This window comes from Lottia gigantea, assembly GCF_000327385.1.
Source record: "Lottia gigantea unplaced genomic scaffold LOTGIsca_31, whole genome shotgun sequence".
Classification (NCBI taxonomy): Eukaryota; Metazoa; Mollusca; class Gastropoda; family Lottiidae; genus Lottia; species Lottia gigantea.
This window is the reverse complement of record NW_008709027.1, coordinates 657,872-674,614: the sequence shown is the minus strand read 5'-3', so window position 1 is coordinate 674,614 and position 16,743 is coordinate 657,872. Positions and strand designations below refer to the sequence as shown.

General features: G+C 30.3%; 2 protein-coding genes across 2 annotated transcripts; one reads left to right on the top strand and one right to left on the bottom strand.

Moving 5' to 3' along the window:
* The first annotated feature begins 474 nt into the window (after positions 1 to 474).
* LOTGIDRAFT_232703 (hypothetical protein) lies at positions 475 to 4,062 on the top strand. Its single transcript, XM_009057706.1, has 4 exons — positions 475 to 998; positions 2,327 to 2,517; positions 2,717 to 3,032; positions 3,576 to 4,062. Exons 1-4 carry the CDS (start codon positions 912 to 914, stop codon positions 3,627 to 3,629), a joined length of 648 nt encoding a protein of 215 aa, XP_009055954.1. The 5' UTR covers positions 475 to 911; the 3' UTR covers positions 3,630 to 4,062.
* Positions 4,039 to 16,512, bottom strand: LOTGIDRAFT_232702 (hypothetical protein). The gene is made up of 14 exons (XM_009057705.1): positions 16,298 to 16,512; positions 13,787 to 13,904; positions 11,948 to 12,108; positions 11,674 to 11,788; positions 10,715 to 10,787; positions 10,480 to 10,547; positions 10,058 to 10,170; positions 9,727 to 9,833; positions 9,000 to 9,092; positions 8,324 to 8,501; positions 7,671 to 8,220; positions 6,226 to 6,284; positions 4,677 to 4,808; positions 4,039 to 4,534 (listed from the first exon to the last, which is right to left on the bottom strand). Exons 1-14 carry the CDS (start codon positions 16,350 to 16,352, stop codon positions 4,389 to 4,391), a joined length of 1,968 nt encoding a protein of 655 aa, XP_009055953.1. The 5' UTR covers positions 16,353 to 16,512; the 3' UTR covers positions 4,039 to 4,388.
* Between the last annotated feature and the right edge of the window lie 231 nt (positions 16,513 to 16,743).

The window sequence follows — 16,743 nt, the reverse complement described above, 5'->3', positions numbered from 1 at the left end:
TATATGGGAACCAGTTCCAGAGTAGGAAAGAGTAAGCTAAAGGTTACGTCAAGCAATACATGACTTAGATACACATATTAAAATATGTATCTTTGATCAGAAGAGATCTTTCTTTGATTAAGACAATTATTACTAGTATATATGACAAAATATCCCAAGGTTGATAATATTAATGGCCTTGTCAAGGAAAACAAATTTTCATGAAGTTACACATATTCTTCGCTTATAAAAACAGGAAAAAATTTGCAGAAAAACGAAATGCTTTAGTACTTTCACATGACATCTGCCCAATATACTCTTTTGTCTGAGTTCACTTGCCATGATCTGTTTGCCCTTATAAATAATGTTAGGTATAGGAAATAGATTTGTTTATAACTATGTAAGCTTATGTTTCTTATTAGGGCCTATAGTATTTAGGTTAGGATCGATTATTCTAAATCGAGATTTAATCCGTCAAGATAAATATATTCAATTCCGAACAGGCATTCATCTCTTACGTCTTTTATTACAAGCAGAATACACGTTTTAATGAATAGGCCTATCCGATAGTAGTTCTACTTGTGAAAACAAAAAGTCAGGTAAGAGAAACTTACTGATAATGAGCATAACTTGTGTAAAAGGCTTACCTTTGCTTGGAAAATTTGACAGGTAATTTTCTACTTTTAGAAATATAGTCAGTCACGTGATAAACCTTACAGTGCCATCTATAAACAAATAGTCTAGTACACGGGGCCTAAACTTAGGCTTTGTACATTTTCGATTTACTGATTTTAAACACTTATTTGGACCACCGAAATAATAATTATCATGGACGATATCATCGGAACTACAAATTGAATTTTTATAGCATTGTAGTATTAATCATTTTCTATATCCTCGAAAGTCAGATTAATCCAGACTACAAAAACAAGATGGCAGCGCCCACAGAGAACACGGCAGATTTTTTGCTCTATCCCGAGTTATTAACTGAAGATGGTTTACGACTGTTGTTTAGACAGGTATTATTATTTACAGTCTTTAACTGATACTTACATCCAATGGCCAGCATATATATATGTCCTCATTCATAGCACTATAGCTGTAGCCGTAGCTTGCACGGTTCACTGCCTCTCTACACTAGCAATGTCATTGGAAAAATAATAAATGCAAAAAAATAAATTTGAATAATAATTTCAGCAAACAAGTCCTTAAATAGGTTATTAATGAAAAAAATTATTTTTGATTATTATCAATTTCTAACTTGACCGAGATCTCATCATGCAAATTTGGTTTCATCAAGATTGGATAAAAACTTTACCGGTAGCGGTAGTCTCTATCGTGCCTGCAAGCCGAATTTGACAAGTTTTTTCTAAGTCAAGGGCAATAACTCTGAAACCCTTCATCCAAATTTTACCAATTACGAACTCGAGTGAGATCTCATCGATATAAACATGCATAGGCCTACAGTTACCTAGTTTCATGTAGGTTGGATAAAAACTGTAGTCTCTATCGTGACTACAATCGAAATTTGAATCATTTTTAATAAGTCAAGGGCAATAACTCTGAAACAGTTCATCCGATTATTACCAATTTCGAACTTGACTCAGATCTCATCAATACATACATGTTTACCAAGTTTCATGAAGATCAGATAAAAACTGTAGTCTCTATCATGCCTACAAGGCAAATTTGACGTGTTTTTACTAAGTCAAGGGCAATAACTCTGAAACCGTTCATCTGATTATTACCAATTTCGAACTTGACTAAGATCCCATAAATATATACATGCATACCAAGTTTCATGAAGATCAGATAAAAACTGTAGTCTCTATCATGCCTACAAGGCAAATTTGAATCATTTTTAATAAGTCAAGGGCAATAACTCTGAAACCGTTCATCCGATTATTACCAATTTGAACTTGACTGAGATCCCATAAATATATGCATGCATACCAAGTTTCATCAAGATCAGATAAAAACTGTAGTCTCTATCGCGCCTACACGTACAGACGGGGGCGACGGCAATATACGTCCACATTTTCATGTGGGCATATAAAAACAGATGCATGTTTGCAATTGTACAAAGAAAATATTGTTTTACGTTACCGTATCGCTTAAAAGCCAAAGAGATAATTTAGTGGTCAAATTTGTACCATAGGTTTGATCGACTAACTTGAAAGTAATCTTTTGGGTCACATGTTTACATACATTGCAAACTGTCTCCTTTGGGTAAATTTAAGCATATTCCTTTCGAATTGTATTTGTTATGTACACAACTGATTAAGGCGGGATTTATTTTAATTCAAATGGTGTGTCTATTGTTGCTTTAATTAAACTATATTTTCAGAGATATATTGAAGAAAAAGGAATAGAAAATTATGATAAAGAAGATTTATTAAAGTTATACTACAAGTATTTTTTACCTCTACCACAGCGTAAATATAGAAGCAATAGACATGGTAGGGAAATGACTAAAAAGCAAGTATTATTAGCAAAAAAAAGAAAACTGAACGGATCAGAAGAGGAAATACCAATAAAGTAAGTACAGGGTATTGATAAAACTATATTGATGTTAGATTGTTCTCAACAAAAGCACTGGCTTAGGTCATAAAGTAAGCAATATAAACAAAAGGTTTAAGGGGATTATCAAAAAATGTTGATAAGATTTTCTGCAGCTTAGTGATTATAACATTTGATATGTAAAGTGCTATTCAATGTTTGTCTTACCTTCTTACAGGAAAAGACGTTCAACAGGCAGTCAGTTAATTACACCATTAGATAAATCAAGTTCAACATCAACCAGATTAAAACCACCTCCAACTTGTATTGATTTTAATAAGAAAGTCATCAAACTTAGTTCTTCACCATCTAATGTTTCTGAACAAATGACTGAAATAAATTCTAAAGTGAAAAAACTGTCAACAAAACCAATGAAATTTGATAGAGACCCTGCAGTGAATAGTTTAACTATTGTCAACAAACACGTTTCTAATAAATTTCCTCAAGAACAAGGTAATGGTGAAGAGTGTATGGATATAGATACAGAAGACAAGGTATGTAGTGCGTAATATGTATTAAAGATAATGATAACAAAGTCTGTAGTGGCTTGAATTTTTCAATTATCTTAAAAATATTTATAAGACAAGGCAAAACCTAAAAAACATTTCATAAAATTATCATCAAATTCAACCATGAACAAGGTCTTATCGACACACAAGGGCAATAACTCTGAAACTGTTAATCTGATTATTACCTGTAAAAACTGTGGTCTGTCCTGCTTACAAGCCAAATTTGACGCATTTTTACTAAGTCAATGGCCAATAACTCTGAAACCATTCATCTTAGTGTAGTAAATTTCGAACTTGACTGATAGTTAATCAATATATACATGCAAACCAAGTTTCATCAAGATCGTAATAAAAAAATGTAGTCTCTATAGTGCCCACAAGAAATGTGGACAGATGGCAAAATAAGTCTGCATTTCCATGTGGGCGTATAAAAATGTGATCATTACTTAATAGTAGTACTTGGAAATAATGTGGTCTTAAAATATATTATATAATATTTAAAGTCTTATGTATTATTGTATATTATAGGTAGAACAAGAAAAACAGCCTAAAAAGAAAATTAAAAAAATATCTTGGCCTTGAATTTTTATTAGTGAAATGGAATTCTTGAAATGGAAGTTTTTTGTATGAATGAAATGTGTTTTTTTAATTTGGTGCTGGTCACAAAAAATTGGGTGTTTAATTTAAATAAATCATGAATAACAAGTTTGTTATGTTGACTAAATGGTTTTGAAACATTTACTTAAATAATTTGGTCAAATAGGGAGTAGTAGAGAGTTGCCTGTCTGACAGTAATTAATATTATGGAGTTTTGGGATTATGAGTTGAGTGCTTAAGCCACTAGCTCTGTATTATAGATCCTCAACAGAAATTTATCTCTGCATAAATTCGCAATTGTACACCTTGCTCTTCTTCCACTAACTCAGTTTAGAACCAAATGTAATTGTAAAAATTAATGCAATTTGTTTAATCAAAAAAGTTTTTTAAATGTTATTAAAATGATTTTATTAGTATTAAAAATATAACTATATAAAGATAACAGAAAGACAACATGGCAGTTGTAAATGAACACATTAAAAAAAAAAAAATGTATAAACAATGATTACTACATATAAAAAATATATTCACAACTAAATAATCTCGATTAATATTTCAAACTGCTACATATTTGATTATAGCTCTCTAAAAAGACTGTACTGAAAAAAACTTTAGTAACGTTACATAAAAATATTAATTCTATTTAATTGCTTTAAAATCTGATTCCATTTTTAAATTGAATCAGTAAAATTGCAGAAAAATTTTTTTGTATCAGTAAATGAACTAAGCACTTCTTATGGTAGCTTATGCTCTGGAAGCAATCGTACTATGTTTTATAGATGCTATAATATCAGCAGTTGCATCACCAGTTATATTCAATGTAGAACCAGGTATAAATTTAATAGGTATATATCCATCTATATTAGAACTTAGTACCATAGGATCATCATCTGTAGAAAAAAAATAAGATAAGTAAAAATCATCAAATATAAATCCAACATTTTGTGCCTTTAGTTTTAGCAAGACTTTGATACACAACATACACGATTTTTATCTAATAAGAAATATTGACTTTTAAGCTGATAGTCTTACCTATTATGAGTTCAATATAATCTAATTTAAAAGCCCTTTTAAGTGTATCAAGTTGAAGTCTACCATTATCTAATAAAAACTTTCTACTTCTTGTACTACCATTGTCATATACACATACAACTTTTACATGATCTATAATTATACAGATAAATATATTTCATACATATAACTTTTACATGATCTATAATTATACAAAATAAATATATTTTACACATATAACTTTTACATGATCTATAATTATACAGATAAATATATTTTACACCTATAACTTTTACATGATCTATAATTATACAAATAAATATATTTTATACATACAACTTTTACATGATCTATAATTATACAGATAAATATATTTTATACATATAACTTTTACATGATTTATAATTATACAATTATACAGATAAATATATTTTATACATATAACTTTTATATGATCTATAATTATACAGATAAATATATTTTACACCTATAACTTTTACATGATCTATAATTATACAGATAAATATATTTTACACATATAACTTTTACATGATCTATAATTATACAGATAAATATATTTTACACATATAACTTTTACATGATCTATAATTATACAGATATATATATTTTACACATATAACTTTTACATGATCTAACTTTTACATGACCTATAATTATACAAATAAATATATTTTACACATATAACTTTTACATGATCTATAATTATACAAATAAATATATTTTATACATACAACTTTTACATGATCTATAATTATACAGATAAATATATTTTACACATATAACTTTTACATGATCTATAATTATACAGATAAATATATTTTACACATATAACTTTTACATGATCTGTAATTATACAGAGATATATATATTTTACACATACAACTTTTACATGATCTATAATTATACAGATAAATATATTTTACACATATATACATACATATATATATAATCATATACACACAGAACTTTAAGGGCCATGCTTAGTCATTTTGGGAAATTGATGACTGATGTGGATCTTGAATATATGTAAAGTCTACTAGAACTGCACGGACATTCAAATATATCTCAAACTAGAAGTTTCTATATACATATATGTATATCTTTTCTATACATGTACATGGCAGTCTCAAGAAAAGACGAACAATCAATTTAACATTCAAACATGGATAATTCTTGACATATGATTTGAAGGTTCAAATTTCAACTGTGAGCTGTGAATACAATATCATGGTAAGATAAGCCAAAAAATTCCCATTTCTGAGATTATGTGCAATTGGTCAAGCGGATGGTGAACTTTCCCTTTAACAACGTAATTAATGAACACAAGACAACTTTCACATGATCTAAGATAAACAACCATCATGTCAAGGGTATATATATATATATCGGGTGTCCCCAAAAAAAATACATCCCAAAGTTCGAAGGGTGGTATCTCAGTTGTAAGTAAACTGATCTTTCAAAATTCTCACAGATTTACTTCAATACATCAAACTTTAGGACATTTTTTTGACAATGATAACAGTGTTAGACTAAACACCAGGTTACATACCAGGGTCTTCAGGTGTTTGGTATTTGGTTATATTGATAACAGAACTTTCATCTACCAACCTGAAATTATCACAAAATAAATCCTTATCTGAAAGACATCTTCTCATGATTGTTTTGCAAAATTTATATTATTTTTATTGTTAATTCTTGCACTTGTTGCAAAATACTTCAAAACTGGCCTGTTGCCGTATATTTCCGAATATAATGCGCATCCGTGTATAATGCGCATCTCTTCCTTTTCCCATTAAAATCGGGAAAAATCCATTTACCCGTGTATAATGCGCACCCCTTGTTTACGAAATATAAACACACTTTCATTGAATCGCATTATTCAATTACGGTATGTTAACTCAAACTCAAAGATTAACAGGGCTCAATGATATATATTGCAAGGGTTAGAATACATACGATCGTCCTCACATTCTTATTTGCTTTCTAAGTCCTAACTCATATTAAATTCCTAAAGGCATATTCCACGTATCACCAAAGTCATTTTAAAATTAACCATCATTTGTTATTTTTTTCCCGTGACAATGAGTCTGAGTTGACAAGGTCACACACGTATGAATCTCGATTCATTAGACAAAACTAACCATTAAATGATTGAGGTTTAGATATATTTATATGTTAAATAATCAAAAACTGTATTTACAGAAATTAATATTTCTATTTTTCTATCTTCTTTTTATTACGATTCCGTTGTATTTCTATCTTCAAATGATGAAGTGTTGAAGGGTTAAAATTCTCAAAGGAATGTCAATAAATATGGTCCAGATCAAGTAAGAACACAGGCACTTGTTTCTATCATTGATACTCAATGGCAATGTCTGTTATCCCTTCATATTACAGCAGAACTTAATATGGATAGAAACAAGTGCCTGTGATCCACCCAATTCACCATTCACTGATCACGTGGACAACAGGTGTTCATAGTATTCTTTGATCTTTCTTTGATCTCTGCCTCTTGTTTCCATTCAGAATGTACTCATAAAATTAATCAGTAATGTTACTTATTTTTTTAGTCACCTAATCTTATAATAAGTTTATTCAAGTAGGTTTGGATTACTGTGAATAATAGATTTACAAAAACTCTACTGCTGTCCTCAATTCTGTGTTCAGAACTTTTTCCCGCTCAATTATATAGGCGCGAAAATACCACATGGATTCTGTAAGCTATTGTGAGAGTATTAAAAGTATTTGTTTCTAATTTTTTTTTAATACAATTTTTGACAAAACTTTTGGATGACTGGTTTTAGAGAAATTGCCCTTGACTTTGACAATATTTGTGTCAAAAAGGTTTTAGAAACTACATTTTTACTTAATCTTGGTACTCAATTGATGGAATGTTGCTTTTTCAATGAAATCAATTTTCAAAAAGGTTAATGCTGTCATTAATTTGGCTGAATTGTCGGAGTATAGACTTTTAGATTAATATTATTAACTTACATTGATAAAGACTGGACTTTTTTCTGCAATTCTTCAATCTGATCTTTCTGTGTTTCTACAAGACTTTCTAATACTTCATAATTACCACTATTACAGGAACTAATACTTAATCCTGGATCGGACAGAGAATCTTCTAATTGGTCCAATTTCTTATGAGTTAAACCACTAGCACTAACTTGAGATTCATCATACAAAAGTTTTGATTTGTTGCCTTTTACAATCTGAGATTTTTTTCTTGTGAAGTGAGAGTCAGTAGACCTTACATTATCCAGTTCAGAATGAAATTTAGGTACACTGTCTTTAAACCCAGTTTTTTCTAATTCTAGTTGAGTGTTAGAAGGTATGGTATCATCTATATTTGATATCAGTGATTTAGAAGATGGTGTAATAGTGACAGGTTGAGGTATCACTAAGGACACTGGTTCTGTATTCTCACTAACTTGTATTTGTTTTAAGGCTGACTCGCTAACTGACTTAATTTTTGATGAGGGTCGACAAATTTTTACTTTATCTATCTCTGAATGACTATGACAATGCTGTAAACTTCGATCTGTAAATAATAGAGATTTATATAAAATGAAAATTATATACTTATAAGAGTTACAATAAATACATCTATTTGAACCGCTAAAATAAAAAGAGCAGCAACATACCAGGAGTAACAGGATAGTACTGAACTGATAGTTTATAGTCACAATCTGTACCAGAGGATGGAAATATATTCTCTTTCTTTTCTAATTCACCAATTAATATCAGTACACCATTTACTACATTAGTAACATTACCAGAAACACTACTAATACCTTTTGGTCTCTCATTCTTCTGAAGTTGCTGAAAACACATATTACTTATCAGAATTCAAAATATTTTGAGGAATCATGTGTCCAATGGCAGCTGTCAGAAATGATTCAAATCCTTCATTTTGTCCTTTTAAACTATGGAATCCAAACATGCCAACAAAGCAGTGCTAGGTGACATAAAACCAATGCATCGTCACAAATATATGTTCTATGTGTATTCCATTTGTTCAAATATCAAAATCATGTTGCAAACTATGTGACAAATGACAGTAGGTATCATAAAACTTACTATTTGTGTGGTAAAAGTAAGGGTAGAATCTGACACTGTGTGGTATCATTAAAAACTCACTATCTGTGTGGTAAATGTAAGGGTAGAAGCTGACACTGTGTGGTATCATTAAAAACTTACTATTTGTGTGGTAAATGTAAGGGTCAAATCTGATACTGTGTGGTATCATTAAAAACTTACTATTTGTGTGGTAAATGTAAGGGTCAAATCTGATACTGTGTGGTATCATTAAAAACTTACTATTTGTGTGGTAAATGTAAGGGTAGACTCTGATACTGTGTATATTTGTAATTGGGGTAAATTATTACAGCCCACTATTATACAACCACTAGACTGAAAAATAAAAAATCTTTTTTTCAAATGTGTGTGTGGCCTTCCCCAGCCCTACAGCCTGCATTATTGAGGGGTAAATAAATATCTGTTCTGAATCACTTTCAATTTTGTCCATCAATTCTATTTCATTTTATGCTGTGGAGTATATCCAACTAATATGAACATTGGTCAGTGAGTTGAGTTGAAATACTTTAATATTATAATTATTATATCATATTATACCAGTATATACTTGCCTCATAAACTAATAAATCAGGTGAAACTAAACCTTGTAATGATACAGTATTTAATCTAACAGAACTTCTAGCATCATCATTAATTTGAAAATATATTAACTGTGAACTGTCATTTTCTATACACTAAAATAAAAACATCTGCTGTCAGCATCACAAAATATCTTATTAGGCATTGGTAAGGAAGCACAAGATCAATAGATATGCTTTTACTGACAAATACTAACTCATCCTTTCACATACTCTAAATTTCAGAAATAGTATCTCCATATTTCTTGTGCTTTTTAAATTCACAACATCAATTCACATAAACATATTCTCACTGATGTTTGTAGAACTGACCAATTTTGTCATAAAAGAATCTTATGTTAGAAACAAAACATGAACATAAAAACCAATACTTGAGGATTCTTTGGTAGATTAAACAGCTGATCTTTAATAGAAATAGAATTTCCACTCTTTAACACATCTTTTTCATACTTGTTATTATTATCACTCTCCGGTAATTCTGAAAAGAAACAGAGAGTAAGATTATTATCAACATTTCAAAAAGTGTTAAAAACACAGATCACGCAATTTGTACATTCATCTATGGTACATTGTGATTTATCGAAATGGTAAAATGTCTTCTTTAGCATTTGATTGGGCTAATGATGGTAAAACCATTGGATGAGATGAATTTGAAAACAAACTAAGATATTTTAATGGTTGATCATAGTAGTAGTTACTTACCTGGTATCAAATATAGATCTTGATTATGACACAATCTTTCTAATGGTAAATCAACACAACAGATATATTTACTATCATTAACAGGTACAATAGCTGTAACATTACCATCAGATCTATCAAAATACAAAGCAAACTTCATCAAATTTAACCATTTACCAGTCTCACTAGTTTCACCTACCATTTATGAATTTAAATTTAATCCAAGAATGATCCACAAGCAAAGTAATAGGTCTATTTGTGAGTAAACAAAATTATAAACAAATGGAAACCCTAAAAGGATGCTGAGTTCACTAACCCAGTTGTGAAAAGCATCAGATGGCTCAAAAACAGTGAGAATGTTTTGTCTATCTGGCTATGTCCATCTCACTATTTATGTAATGAAGATCAAACAAATAACACATTCAACTGAACATTCAACTTACTTCGGTAATGTCCAAGCACTGGGCATAAAATCACTAAGAGAAGTTTCAATATTTGACCATGTGTATATCTAAAATAAAACACATTCTGGAGATGAAATTTAATTGTACAAATATAAAAGCTTATAAAATCACTAAAATATGTCAAACTGAGATGCATAATTAAAGGTCTTGTACAATATTTGGGCAAGATTAAAAAAAATGGTTGAAAATTATTTCTTTATACATGAAAACTTACCAACAGTGAAGATCCAACACAAACCAATAATTTATTACCATCTCTAGACCAACAACCACAGTTTATCTTACCACTATGTTATAAAAATTATTACATAAATACCCAGTTGACAGTTGTCTAACACAATTCAATTTGATCCAAATTGAGCTATAACAAGTGTAATTGGGATTGCTGTAGCATTTATAACTCTGTCTTTCAGACTACTGATGGAAAATTAAAACTAGTGGTTGCCTAGCCAGATACGCCCACTTTTCTGATACATTTTCAGTATATCAAGGGCGGTCACCCATCTGTGACAAACACAAAAAATTTAATAAAATTCTGACATAAACTGTCACCTCTATCGCGTTCACAAGCCAACAAATTTTGACTAAGTCAAAGGCAACAACTCAAATTCCATTGATCGAAATATTTTCAAATTCAAAGTTGACTAAGATCTCATCATTATAAATGATCACCCAAAATTTCTTTAAAAGAAGGTGAAAACTGTTATCTCTACCGTGTTCACAAACAAATTTGGCGCGTTTTTCCTAAGACAATGGGAACAACTTCAAAACCATTCATCGAACGATCGTCCAATTGTCCATTTTCAATTATCACACTAAATTTCAATTAAATCAGATGAAAATTGTAGTCTCTATTGTGTTAACAAACAAATTTTGACGCGTTTTTTCTAGGTCAAGGGCAATAACTCAAAAACACTACATCAAATGATAGCCAAATTCAAACTTGTCCAAGATCTCATCATCACAAAGAATCACACCAAATTTCATTTAAATCGGTTGAAAATTGCAGTCTCTATTGTTAACTAACCAACTCCTTGTGTATAGCACTTTGATTCATGCTTTTACTGATGCATTAATTATTCAAGAAGTGTTGCAACTGCAAATTCATTTGTAACTTATGTTCGACTAACAAAATTTCACTAAACCTGGACTGGATGTGAAATTGAAACCTACCTGACTAAAGGTGGGAAAGCATAGCTTCCTTTCTGTTTTAAATGATTAAAATAAAAGCTGACTTGATTACGACTAAATAAACATAAAACATCACATTTAGGGTTCCATAAAACACCTGTAATGATAATGAATGAGAAATTGCTTAATAAGGTTGGGAATCACCGTACTATTCATAGTTATTGTATGTAGCAAATTAGCGACTTCTTTTGCTGAGATGTTTTAAATCAATAGGGATATTTTGGTCTAAATATTGTCTGATAAAGCTCTATTTTACCTTGTGGAATAGGTTTAACGTTGATTTTTCTGACCTGTTTAAAAGAGAGTTTTGGTGAAAGGCCTGTAACTTTCCAAACTGTTACATAATTATTATGTATGACACACATAAAACATGTAGTTTCATTAACATCATTACTCCAACACACATTCTCTACATTACTGAAATACATTATAATGATTCCAGATAAAGGGAAATCAATGTTACAGCTCATGATTTAGTCTTTAATCCTAAGCCTTCATCCAAAAAGTCAACATTCTTGCTGTTATATGTGATCTGAGGTTTTCAATGTTGTATAAAAAGGGTATAGAGAGGGCATATAAAATTTTGTGAATTCTGTGTAATTCAATGGTTTAATAGACACAAAATTTGGAAGACAACAACTACTCACACTACACTAACTATCAAATATCAAATATTCAAACAGGATATTCAAATAGTTAGGCTTGACATACATTTTGAATTACTAACAAAAGGATAATGTTTTATATTTGCATAATGTTTCCTGGATTGTCATGGTTTGAACGAAAAGAGACATCTATGACGTAGTTGTACAACATTCCAGTACAATGTATCTGTTGAGTGAACAATACAACAAGATGTTCTATGTCAAGTACTGAAAATATCTCTACACTATACATAATACCTCTGAACAACAATGACTAGTAACTTGTAACTAAATACTGTGGCCTTTAATCATCATTGAGTACAATTGTTTTGCTCCTTTGAAAGGTCAAATCTATTACGAGAAAATCAAATTAGACACACATTCATTGACAATTTCAGTTAGGCTATGTAAAAATTCCATTTACATTTCATATCATGATTTTACTAAATTGTCTTCTTTTAACATTATTACTAAACTGGACATTTCACTTAATACACAAGTTTGTAGAAGATTATTCATGGGTAGAATATGTGAATACACATTTATAATATTTGTTCAAGCTGAATGCATTGATGAGTCATGTAACTGAAATTTTTTAACAAAACATGGATATGTTATCAAACATTCAAACTCAAACATTGCATAGAGCTTGTAGCAAATTGAAACATTAACATACAATCTTTTAATTTGAATTTTTACAATTACTGATCGATGGAGGTTGGTTAGGACAGGGTTTTAAGATGGGGTCTTGGATTAAGGTGTTCAAATTTCTACAACATAATTTTCTTTTTACATTTGGTAAATCATGGTAGTCCTGTAATACTACTACTAATAGACTAACTTGATTTACCAAATTAATGCTTGCCTCGCTGTATTCAAAACCGACCATTTTATTATAATTTAGGATTTTTACCCCTCTGATTTGCACAAATATCATACAACCTTTTCCATTCTGTTAAAACTAAGCAATAAAATATGTAGTAAACAGTTTCACAAGGCAACAGTGCAGCAAAATGTGAATGAGTTAGCAATTTTTACTTAGAAGTGTATTTTATTTTTTTTATGTTATTGTTGTCTGGTGGTAGGTTGTTATGATTCTCTTGAAGAAGCTGCGTCATTTCAGGAATTGCAGGAACCACAGGCATCAGACGAAGAATCGGAATGTCCCAAATAGAAGTCCCTGATACACTTAAAAAGGCTAGAAAACATCTTTACCATCATTTTAACTATAATCCATCTGTTAACCATTTTGCCATTTCAGAAATGTTAAAATACAATATGCAGAAATGTCCATTGTATTGACAAGTAAGAAAGTTATCTTGAGATTTTTATCAGATAAATGTCTATATACCAGTAGGCTAAATAAAGGGAAACAAAGTTTTGTCTGGTAGCATAGCGTAACAAACTCATGATTTTAGAATAATGTAAAACTCAACCCACTAAATACTTACTCAAATTCTCCTAATCTGGTTGAAGAAGAGTTGTGTAGTTGATTGTTAAAAATATTTAATGGTGATAAAAAAATAGCTTTACCATCTGACCAAACTAATCCATGTCGAGGATGAATAGCTGAAATAATATAAAAATGATAAACATATCATACCATTAGAGCTGGGTAAAATAATCGATTATCGTCGCTAAGAATTTATAATTTCTTCGGTGTACCAGTCCACATAAATGTCCTTCAGCACAAAACTTTCCCACAATAAACTATAATAAAGGATCCATGCAACACAATATATTTTTAAGACACAAAAATCAACCCCAAAAATTTGGACATGTTTATTTATTTCGTATTTGTAAAAGGTTTACAAAATTAAAATATTTCGATTAATCAAATATTGATGCATATAATGTCCTCATTAATCTATCTCAATATGGTAATTTATACCAAGCCCATAATACCATGTGACATATAATCTTTTATTTATACTATTAGTAGGGATATTTCATTCAAGATAATGTATTATAAGATAATTACTATAATACTTCAAAAGAAATCATCGTTATATATCTTTGGGAAATAGATGGCAAGGTAGCGGTAGCGTACTGGCAGCTATCAGTAATGACAGCAGAACCTTTAGTTATTAAAATATAAATTTTTATGTGAGTATATAAAAATGATTGAAAATAAGATACAACAAAATAGATTGGATGATAAGAAGAAACAATTATACGAAGAAACAATTATAACTATCTCATTCAAGACAATTTCAAAATTATTTCAGATTGCCATGAATAAGATAAGTCGTTATTTTCATTGTAATAGGCATAAACAGTTTTGTGTTTGTGTTATGTCATTTTTTACAGTACTAACAATTTTAGTAATCAAGACTAAAGCTCATCTAACATTGAACTGAAAATTTAGAAATGGTTATAAATAAACAATACATGTAGAAAGATCAAAGAAGTGAGATAAAAATCAATAATAAATCTGACAGTAATCTGAAATATCTGAGACAAGTAGATTAACTTCATGCTATTTAAGTTCAATGTCAATCAAAAACTGACAAAATTATAAAGATAATGAATACATTTTGATCTTCACAAGATTTTTGACAAAGCAAATGAATTTTACAATACTTTCATCAAACAGAGACAGTGTCAATTTTCATCCAAGCTAATCGCATCGACACGTGGTACAAATCAACTTGTCTGAAATCAATGATCATCGGCAAGTACCAAATTGAACATTGAAGTGCATCGAGATATCTTGTATTTTTCTACCAGGCTTTCTTTGTTAGAACTAGTTGTTTAGATCAAAATGTACTTAGTTGCTACCAGTACCACTGTTGCCTGCCATCTTGAATCTCAAATAAATCAAAGTGTCGTGAGTGTGAGCTACTATTTGGTCAAAAGGGGTACACTCTTTGGCAAATCTCTAAATAGACAAGTTATTGTAGGTGCTTTGCTTAAACAAATGCACACTTTGATCGGTGTTGATGCAAATTGCTTGAATATAAAAAGTTTGTGATAAATTGATATACTAGGTGTAGAAAAAGTGCTCTATTACAGAGTACTCCTAAAAATAAATGGTAGGTTTATTTTACTACCACCCTCTATGTATTTGACTACAGGTATAATAAAAAATACATTAATCTGATTGGACAATAAAAGTAAATCTATATAAACTATCAAACAAATCATGAAAAATGATTTTGTTCATAAATCTCATTGATGTTATATTGTGATCCGCAATTTTAAATTACACATGTTCCAATATGGCAGTCAATTCAATTCTTTTATTTTTATAAACTGAAAAAATTACAATAGCGTGATAATGGAAATGCATTAAACAGAATTTAAGATATTTATGTGATTTTGCTTATTAATAAACCATCAATTTCGTGAGTATTTTATAGGCTGTGACGTGTTTCAATCAAATCGATTGACTTTTGAGATTAGGGTGATTGAAGAGTAACCAGTTACTATTCAATATAAGGCACTGGCACAGGGTTAAAGTTATGTTTACAATAATTGTGATGCTAATATGCAATGAACTAAATCAAAGATGATCATAACGGTTATCATATAAATCTTCTTGGACCTAATAAAGAAATTCATAATACTTCTAATCTACATTGACTGCTTCAAATTTTCTGGAATAATGAAGAAAAGCGATTAATGGCTGCAGGTATAGAAAGTAAATTCTTTTAGACAATTATATAGTACAAAGACAATGAAAATGAGACTATTTAATTCTGTTAGATCACTCTACATCATCGGTGGGGTCAAGTCGACCACGAACAACTATATCCTGTAGATTTTGAGCGAGACGTAAGCTGGACTCTGTATATTACAGAAAAAACATAATCCATGGCCAGACTAATCATGGTGGGAAACCACTATGGGAGGAACTTGTAAAGGGGGGAATCCACTGTAAGCCGTTTTAACTTATTAGGCTATAGTGTACTGTAATAAGAAAGTGACAATCACAGTGTGTCCTCCTACTTAGTACTTACCGTGTGCGAGACCATTCACACCAGATCTCTTAAGAATTGACTCACCCAAATTCATTTCTAAAATGATCTTTCAATAATGATCATTTAAACTATAAACAATTTTCAGTTGAAATACAAGAAAAATGACTCTTTTGAGTTTAAATGGCCTATGATCCTAAATTTTGTGTAAACGCGCGAGTGGTTGTGTTTTGGTTTAATGGCCTATTTCGACTTCGTCATCGAAGAACTCCAAAACAAAATCACGTGTTGAGGTAACTCACTTTCAAGCAATATCAGACCACAACTAAATTGAGTTTCCGTGTTTCAGTTAACTTTGCTTTGAGATATTGGAAGATAAGCTTCTGAACTAGGTCTTATATTTTCTTAAGGATATGGCCGGTTTGAGTATTATGTTGATAAGTCATTCATTTCTGTTCAGTTCAGGATGATAGCTTCATGTAGACTCC